This window comes from Nelumbo nucifera, chromosome 3 (genome assembly GCF_055504915.1).
Source record: "Nelumbo nucifera cultivar China Antique chromosome 3, China Antique-T2T, whole genome shotgun sequence".
NCBI classification, from domain to species: Eukaryota; Viridiplantae; Streptophyta; class Magnoliopsida; order Proteales; family Nelumbonaceae; genus Nelumbo; species Nelumbo nucifera.
In genome coordinates, this window is record NC_142651.1 from 63,297,315 (window position 1) to 63,307,429 (window position 10,115).

A 10,115-nucleotide genomic window follows, 5' to 3' on the forward strand; every position below is an offset into this window, starting at 1 on the left:
TAACTTAATTAATTACTTCTTTGATTGGACACCATTCACATCATATAAATAATTCTTTCATTAACTAAGTTTCTTGAGGTTGTGTTTGGCTGCAATGCAAATAAATTTGCACTGATGCAAAACTATTACAGTGCAAATTATTCAAGTGTAAATTCTGACCTATTTTTGTTTCAATTTTTAGCTTATTTTGTTTGAGTGCAGTACAAATGAAGTAAATTAAGACATGCAGCAGAATAAAATAAAACCCAAAATAAAATTAAACTAGAATTTGCATTTTTTATTTTCATTTGCACTCCTATGCATTTGTACTAGTGCAAATAACATTGCACAACAACCAAACACAGCCTTAGGGAAAACTATTACATTAATTTAATTGTATTTAGATAAATTTAATAGTACACAACTTTGGATTTGTTCACTTTACTTTGATTAATTTAGACAATATTAATTTAATTATTTAGTAAAATTTAATTACAATATTTTATTTTAATTATATAATTTCAACTTAGATAAATATGACCACGTTAATATAATAATTAATAATTAAAATAGCTTGATAAAAGGAATAATTAAATTAATCAAACTTAGTTAATCATAATAATTCTATATACCTAAAAATTAATGCAAATTAATCTTAAAACAACTAATATGCATAAAATATTAGTGAAACTAATAATTAACAAATATTATCAAAACTTAAAAATCCATTTAGGTTCCATTTAAAAAATAATAAAAGTTTATTAATCATAAAAATAATTTTTATTTTAAAATCCATAAAAATATAAGACAAATTTATGTAAAATTACATAATCAAAAAATTAATAATTGGGTTGGACTTTGACCAACTATTCCTAAATGGAAATGTTTTAAGGCTTCTTATACTTTAATTTTTTTTAAGAAAGCCCATGCATTTTAGACATATTTAATAAAAATAAAATTGTTGTTAAAAATAAAATCCATTTTAGTTCAATTTAAAATAATAAAATAGTAGTATTTGTAGATGCATAGTGATCACTCTGACCATCAAAATATAGAGGATATCGAATTTATACCACATGGACCCTTGCAATGAGTTCATAACTCAGTAGTGGCTTGCGATTAGCTTATAACTCATCGGACATTTGCGATGAATATATGACTCATCACATGATTGCGACAAACCTATACTCGAGACATATCGTGATGAACTTCAGCTAGTGCGAACCTGCGATGAACTTCAGATGTTCGAGGAGTTGCAATGAATTCGAGACCATTCTAGAACCGTGGGATCACTATAGACCGAGAATAAATATCGGCTACACGTCTTTAAATTACGTGCATGATAAGGCACCACGTGGGTCTAATAAAGGCACACCCATTAAATGATGAAGTTACTTGTGCCACGTCGGTTAAATGGGTCACAAAAGGAAGTAGCACACATGGATTATGAGAATCCTTAGACGAAAGGAAAGTGCGTATTGAAAGATCTCATAAGACACATGGAGAAATCCCAGTAGTTCTCCCTGATAACTGATAGTGAATCTGAGATTCCCTTTCCTAGTGGGAGTCAAACACTTTTGGCTCCTCCCTTTCGGGACCTCAGGATTTCTCCCTATAAATGGGGTCCATTTCATAATGAGATCATCATTCGATCCTATCATCTTATCATCCACACTTTCCCTAGCCTCCAACCTACTTCTTGCTTCCAGTCTTCCTTTGTCTTTCAAGGAGACCATATAAAAATAAAAGTTAATAAACCTCCCCTATATATGTTTTTCGTATTGTATAACAATAATATTGTATAGATTAGAAATTATATAATTTAAACATTGTAGATTACAACAATAATAAAAATAGTAGTGATGAGGGGTGATTTGACCCGACCTACTAAATAGCGGACACGTGGACGTGACTTGATGATTGGACAATGACTCAACATTTCCTGCCACCTCAGCAGGCTAGGTCACCTCGGCCAAGACCAAGGTCTGAGTAGCTCGGGATGGCCCAACCTACCAAGGTGACACATCACAGACTTTTAGAAGCAAGCCAGTTGTCTCTGAGCCCTTCGGGATCACGCCACACGACTGTAGGTCTTATCCTCATCTCATCGGATCAAGCGGACATGATAAGCCTTATCGGTTAGCACGATATCCACCTCCCGGTGTGGAACGAACTCCTAATAGTGTGAGCCGAGGATGTCGGAGGTGTTTTGCGAGACCCACGGTAGCTCATCTATAAAAGGGCACCAACCCCTATAACCCAGGTACGTGAGATTTAGTGCATTCTAGCTCTCTTACTCTCTAGTGTTCAGTTCACACACATTAGATACTAACTTAAGCATCAGAGTAACCACACCGGGTGAGCCACCCTGGGTTCTCTGAGCATTCCTTCCTTGTAGTTTGACCGGCCAACTAAGCAATTGACGTCCGAGCTGCCATCCAGCTAGGAGCAACTAGATCGCACACAATCAATTGGCACCGTCTCTGGGAACCGCTACACAAAAGCTACATTCTCACTTCTAGTTACCCTATTTTTTTTCTTGCAAATTTCCTATTAATGGCTTCATCAAGCACCGGAAAGAGCATCGAGATGACCGCCATTATTGGGGGCAGGAGCATCCTGCACTTAATCCTGAGATCCCCTCAGTAACTATCGGCCAGTTTACCATCCCCCTCACTATTTCAGGGGTACCAACTAGGGGTGTCCATAAGAAACCGAAAAACCAAAAAACCGACCTGAACCGAAGAAACTGATTTGAAAAATCTGGTTAACCGAATCGGTCGGTTCGGTTTTAGTTTGGTTTGTTTTTTTAAAAAAACTGAAGGATCAGTTCGGTTTTTGGTTAACCTATCAAAAAATCGGTGGTTAACCAAACCGATCGGTTTTTATAGATTATATATATTTTTTATATTTCCTTGCCCCAACGGCCCATCCCATCCCAGCCCCCTGCACCCCTCTGACCCTCTCTCTCGGCTCAAGCCCAAAAAAATGATTTTTTTTCATCCATTCGAACCCCAGAAGGCCAAAACAACAAAACCCCTCTTTCTTTCTTCTTGTTTGAACTTTGAATAGAGAAGTCACTCGTAAGTCGCCATAAACCCTAGCAACTAAGCCGTCTGCCGCCGCTCCTCTTCCGTCACCTCTTCTTTTTTCTCTGACGTCGCCATTGTCATTGCTGTCGTCCAGTATGCCACTTTTCTTTCTATTTCTCCCCCATCGCCATCGTCTATGGGCTATGGTTTCTTCTCCTTAAACAAAATCACAGAATACTGAACCATTTGTCCTCTCCATTCGCTGTTGCCATCATCGGTTTTACTTCAATAGTGGTAGACTTGCAGGTAAATGATTTTTTTAGTTAAACTACTTAAATATTTGATATAAAATTTGTTTAAAATATGAATGTCTCATGTCTGAAACTCTGAATGTCGAATGATGCCACTAAAAGATTCCTTCTTTTGGTTTAAGTTCTAGACTCTTATTTAGGTATATTTTTCTTTTGGAAAATGCTACAAATATAATAATCTTGGTTGATATAGGCTATATAGAATGTTTGGCATGCAATGGGACCAATTCAAATTTATGTGATTAATTTTCAAGAATGAACAAGGGTTTTTCTACTGCTTAATATATTTTACAAGAATGAACAGATAGGCTATACTAGAGCCATTCCACCACTTTCTATATTTTACAATTTGCTACTCTTTGAACAGGGGTTTTGCTACTGCTTAATATACTAAGGTGAACTCAGAAGGAGATTTGAGAAAGCTGTGATGATTTATTTTGCATTGTTGTTGGCACTTTTAACTTATGTATGGAATCAAACTTGTGCTAGTGGTTTTCATGATATTTGTAATATTTTAGTAGAATGCACTTCTACTTGAGAAAAGGATAAATAATTCTACAAAATTAATCTTGTCCTAATAGAGTTCTTAATATGAATCAAACTTCAGTTATGGATTTATGATTCTGTATGGATGACTTCTATTGCATAATATGATTTATGTTGAAAGATCAATTCCTACCAGTTGCTAACTTTAACAGATACCTATTTAATCAAGTAAACAATTGTTTACTTGCGTTGTATATTCAACAATGGATGTTTCATGTTTATTTATACTTATTCATTCTTTTTCTTGGAAATTTTTTGGGCCTTGAAAATTCCCAACTTTTTCTTATTCATTCATGCTTATTATTTCTTATTAATTATTTTTCTTATTCATTCATTCTTATTCATCCTTTTTCTTTATTAGATGTCAAGTATGGGTGATAGTAACACATGCACAAATCCTCCTCCTAAACCTCAAAGTGATGATGACAATGCATCAAATCCACCTATTATGGAGGTTGATTCAAAGGTTAGTCTTTCTTATACTTCTAAAAAAAATCTTGGGTGTGGGATCACTTCACTAAGATAGATCAAGTTAAAAGTGATCAAAGAGCATCATGTAACTATTGTGGTAAGGACTTAGCTTGTCCTAGTGCAAGTGGTACGAGTTGCTTGATTAATCACTTGATTAGATGCAAGAAGTATCTTTTAAATGCAGACAAGAAACAAAAAAAAAATTGGAGTCTTCATATCAAAATGCAAAAGAGGGGGGATGGGTACCACGCCAATACTTGTAACTTACAAGTTTGATCAAGAAGATTGTAGAAGGGCACTTGCTAGAATGATTATTGTAGATGAATTGCCCTTTAAACATGTAGAACGGGAGGGGTTCCGTGACTTTTATGGTACCATGCAATCATGATTTATAGTCCTTTCACATCAAACAATAACTAGAGGTTGCTATGATTTCTTTATGGAGGAGAAGGGGAAGTTGAAGAAATATTTTAAGAAATTGCCATCAAGGATCTGCCTTACTACAAACACATGGACATCTTGTCAAAATCTTAGTTATATGTGCCTCACTGCTCACTTAGGAGTGATTGGCAAGGCAATTGAGAGATGCTTGCTTGATTGGGCATTGAAAGAGTTTTCACTGTAACAGTAGACAATGCAAGCTCAAATGATGTGGGAATTCAATACTTGAAAAAGAGACTTAACAGTTGTAAGGAAAGTGTTTTAAAGAGTTAGTTCTTACATATGAGATGTGGTGCACATATTTTGAGTTTAATTGTCAAAGAGGGATTGTCAGAGTTGGATAAGTCTATTTTTAAGATCTGTTCTGCAGTGAAGTATGCAAGGTCTTCTCCATTACGATTGCAAAGGTTTAATGATTGCGTAGAGAAAGAAAAGATAGAGAGTAAGAGTCTTACTTGCCTAGATGTTGATAGTAGGTGGAACTCTACTTACTTGATGTTGGAATTTGCTTTAAAATTTCAGAAGTCATTTGATTTGTTAGAGACTGTTGATAGTAAGTACATAGAGGACCTTACTAGTTCAAAAAATAAGGGTTTGCCTAATGATGATGATTGGGAATATACTCGGTGTTTGATTCCTTTTCTTAAAATTTTCTATGAAACTACATTGAAATTGTCTAGGTCACTTTATGTAAATGGAAATGAATACATGAAAGAAATTTATGATATTGGGCTTGTTATTTCTAGGAGGTGTACCAGTGATGATTTTAGTGTTAGTTTGATGGCTTCCAAGATGAAAAAGAAGTTTGAAAAGTATTGGGAAAATGTGAGGAATATCAACATTATGTTGTTCATTGCAGTGGTTCTTGACCCTCGATGTAAATCGGAGTATGTGGATTGGGTTATTAATGAATCCTATGATGTTGATAATGCTCAAGTGTTGAGAGAGAGGGTGAATCATGTTTTGGTCTCCATGTTTGAGTTCCATAGTTCAGCTAAGTCATCTCATAATATTCAATCAAGCAATTAAATTCAAGACACAAATGAGATGGAAGTTGATAGTGTAGAAGATGTTGCTGATTTTATGAATGCATTGCATAAAAAGCAAAAGGTAGGCCAAGGAGGTATAGATACCAAAACAGAATTGGATAAATATTTAGGGGAGTAATGTGAAGATCCAAAAAATAAATCATTTGACATATTGGCTTGGTGGAAAGTTAATTCGTCTAAATATCAAGTGCTTTCTATGATGGCTCGAGATGTGTTAGCTATGCATGTATCTACAGTTGCATGTGAGTTGGCTTTTAGCACTGGAGACCGTGTGCTTGATTCATTCCATAGTTCTCTAACTTCAAGAATGGTGGAAGCTATCATTTGTGGGCAATATTGGCTACAAAGATCACATGGCTATCTTCATTTAGATGAGAGTTTAGAAGAACTTGAGAGTATGGAATCAAGTAAGCTTTTTGTTTTCTATTCTATTTTTCCTGTTCATTTTTATTTTGTTATGTTAATTCTAATTTGTGTTTGTCTTAATCTTTTTTGCAGAGATATCATGTATCAGCGAGGAGCATCATCTTATTGCTATTAATGATTGAATGTTTATGGTTGTGGTCTTATGGACCTCATTCAATTTAAATTTTCATGGTTGTGGTTTGTGGACCTTGTTTACTATTTATGGTTGTAAACTTGTGAATTGTGAACCTTGGAGGTTGTTTTGAATGTTTATGGTTGTGGTCTTGTGGACCTCATTGAATTTTAAACTTTCATGGTTGTGGGTCTTTTTTCTTGTGTATGATTGTGAACTTGTAATTTGTAAACCTTGTTGAATGGCCAAGTATTGAAAGAAATAACTTATTGAGTGGTTTTTTGTAGAGATATGAGATATCTTATTGAATATTTGAATGTGTACCATAAGCCATCCACTATGGAAAAAGACTTGAATGTGATTTGTGAACCTTGTTAAATGGCCAAGTGTTGAAAGAAACTGCTTGTCCTGTGTTATTGAATGCTTTTTGTAAAGATATAAGATATCTTATTGAATATTTGAGTGGGTTCAGCCCCACTTGAGATTGAAGCCATAAAGTTTTAGAAAAGCTGCACTCAAAAAATAGATGTTATGTTTCAGGTGTGTTATTGCACATAATACAACTGATCACCTTCTTTCCTTCTACTCCAACTTGCTGTTTTTGTTTTCACAGCCCTTAAGTAATATTTCTAGACTAAGATTAGACATCTATATGGGACTTTAAGGGGCCAAATTTTACTCCAGTTTGCTTTTTGAATTTGATGTTTCAGTTTCTAGTCTACTAAATTGTCTGTAAGTTGACCGAATAATTCTCACTATGGGGAGAAATAGTGATTTGTTGAATGGCTAGGTGTTTTTTTTTTTTGACAGGTAAATGGCCAGGTGTTTGAAACATCAAATGGCCAGTTTGAATGGCTAGTTTCTGGTCTACTAAACAATCTGTTACAGACTTATTGAAACATCAAATGACCAAGGCTGATCTACTAAACAGCCTCCCCATAGTCCCCATGATATTCCTTTGCAACCCATTGAGAGGAATATTAGTGATATCTCTCACTTGTGTTTTTTTAATAAAAATGAAAAAAAATCAAAAAATCAAAAACCGAAGATCAGTTGGTTTGAACTAATGCAAAAGCATGGGATACCGGCTCAGTTTATAAAATATGCCCACAATTCGGTTAACCGAACCATGGACACCCCTAATATCAAAAGTCCAGAGCCAAACTTTCAGCACTCAGTCAATCAGTGCACCTTTGCCTCATGTGAGCACCACCATCCCAGTCACAGAGCCCTTTGTGGTTCTTCCTGGGGTCAGAGCGCAGTAGTTCCAAGAGCAACAAATCCAGATGCAACAAATTCAAAAATTTTAGCAGTACCAGTACCAACAATACTATCAGCAGTAGTTCCCCCCTCTCCAGCAGACTCAACCGAACCAGCAGAACCAGAACTAGAACCAAAATATGAACCTCAACGGACGCCGAACACCTCCTTAGGTCCCAACTCCACCCCGCAACCAGACACCACCTCTGGACCCCTCGCTAGGTCGGTATCCATCACCACCTCGATAGGTTGTGGACTAGAGAAACCAGCCGCAACGTAGTCATCACAATGATTAGCATCAACGATCACGTATGAACAACAACACCGCAACAACGAGAACAAGTCAGCAACCAGTAGCCCGGGGTAAGAGGAGTGGACCCAGCTCGGGACCCTTCTATCCCCCTTAACAGCCAGGAGCCAGCTCGTGTTCATGAAAATGCCAGCAACAGAGATTAGCTCCCTCCTAGCAGTAGTATCCGAGATCGGGAGAACACTAGGGTCGAGGTCCTAGTTAGTACCTAGTTGAACAACACTAATCAAGAAGTAGCAAAGAAGCAACGCTGTCACAAAGCACGCCGCACCTTGGCAAAAAGCAATGCCCCAACAACAGCGGTAGAGAAGGGGAGGGAAGAAGTGAACTTAGTAGCTGCACAACTGGCTCTTATTTTGTTGAGCCGACCTTCCCCCTCGCACTAGAAATCATTTCGGCTCCAAGGCCAAAGAACTTCAAGACACCCGCCCTAGAGATGTATGGCGAGAACTCCGACCCCAATGACTATGTCAATAGCTTCCAATCATTGATGCTACTTGCTGGAGTGAATGATGCAATCCTATGCATGGCCTTCTTGACAACATTCAGAAACTTAGCCAAAACGTGGTACAAGAATCCGCCTTTGGGATCGATCAAGAACTGGGCGCAATTCGTGGACCTATTCACAACCCACTTCATCACAAGTAAGAAATTCCTGAAGTTTGCGACAACCTTCTAAACGTGGTCCAGTGGGAGAACGAGTCCCTTAGGAGTTACATCAAGAGATTCAACTCGGAGAGATTGTAGATACCTGTCCTCGATCACGCTGTGCAGCTCACTATGACCTAGAAGGGAATTCTCCATGCCGATTTTCGTTGGCATCTCGAGTTGAACCCTCCAAAGACCATGGAGAAGTTCCTCGCTGAGGCTGACAGATTCATCAAGGCGGAAGAGGCCCTTGGGTCAAGGTTAGAGCTACACTAGGGTGAAAAGAGGAAGAGAGAAGATGAGGAGAGCAATAGCAACAAGCACCATCTTTGGAAGAGCAAGTCGCCAAAGCAAAGTAAGTCCTTGTGCAGCAGGTGAAGTAAGTCGCCGAATAAGTCACCACCTCGGGGTACTAGGTCAGGTCGGCGATCTAGAACTCCTCCCATCCAAAGGTCCATCTACACCACCCTGAATGAGAAAACGGGGTGGGATTCTGATGGCAATAAAAGACACCAACTATGTCAAGTGGCTGCTTAGGATGTGAGGATACCCAACAGCCAGAAACCCCAAATTGTAGTGCCACTTCCACCGCGACATTGGACATAGCATTGAAGGTTGCCACAACTTGAAAGATGAGATTGAGGAGCTGATCCGCAGAGGATACTTGAAGCATTTCATCAAGTACGAAGACAGGGAAGTGGTGAACTGACCTACCGACTAGTGGAGAGATGCGCCAGAATCAAGCAAGCAGACTGACCGTGACCAGAAACCACCTCAGCAACCTCCACCATTGGAGGACAGGCCAATCTACGGGGTGATCAACATGATCACCAGTGGATCAATTGTTGTCGGGTGCAACATGGCAATAGGGGAAGCATCAATCTGGGAGCTCGTGCACAAAGAAGGAAACCTGCCTAAGTTCCCTCGGGTGGAAAAGGTGATTTACTTCACCGAGGATGATGCTCATAGGATCCAGTACCCGCACGATGATGCCCTTATAGTCAAAATGGTGATTAACTACTTCGAGGTTAAGCGGATATTGGTGGCCTCCGGCAGCTCCATAGATATCCTATTTTTGGAGGCGTTCGATAAGTTACAACTGGAGCAGAAAGACTTGAAGCTAGCATAAACACACCCTTGGTCGGGTGAAGCCCCTTGGCAGAATCACGGTTCCGGTTGTAGCAGGAGCAAGGCCCAACACAATTCAATTCGAGCACACGTTCCTAGTGGTCACGACCCCATCCCCTACAATGCAATTCTAGGTCGACCCATCTTTCATGCCCTACGTGCGGTGGTGTCAACCTACTATCTCGCGATGAAATTTCCAATGAGCTACGAAGTGGGGGTAATATGGGGCTACCAACTAGAGTCGCAAAAGTGCTATATGGCTGCGCTAAAGGGCAAGGCGAAATTGGTGGATGATGTCGAGCTAGAACCACCCCTCGAGCAAACTAAGGAGTGAGCTGCACCAATGGAGGAGACAATCCAGGTCTTGGTGTCTGATGCCGAGTCGACGAAGACCCTCCAAAT

General features: G+C 38.6%; 1 protein-coding gene across 1 annotated transcript; it reads left to right on the forward strand.

Moving 5' to 3' along the window:
- Positions 1-5,062: 5,062 nt before the first annotated feature.
- Positions 5,063-5,809, forward strand: LOC148801269 (zinc finger BED domain-containing protein RICESLEEPER 2-like). The gene has a single exon (XM_088900371.1). The coding sequence runs from the start codon at positions 5,063-5,065 to the stop codon at positions 5,807-5,809; it is 747 nt and encodes a 248-aa protein (XP_088756497.1).
- The last annotated feature ends 4,306 nt before the right edge of the window (positions 5,810-10,115 follow it).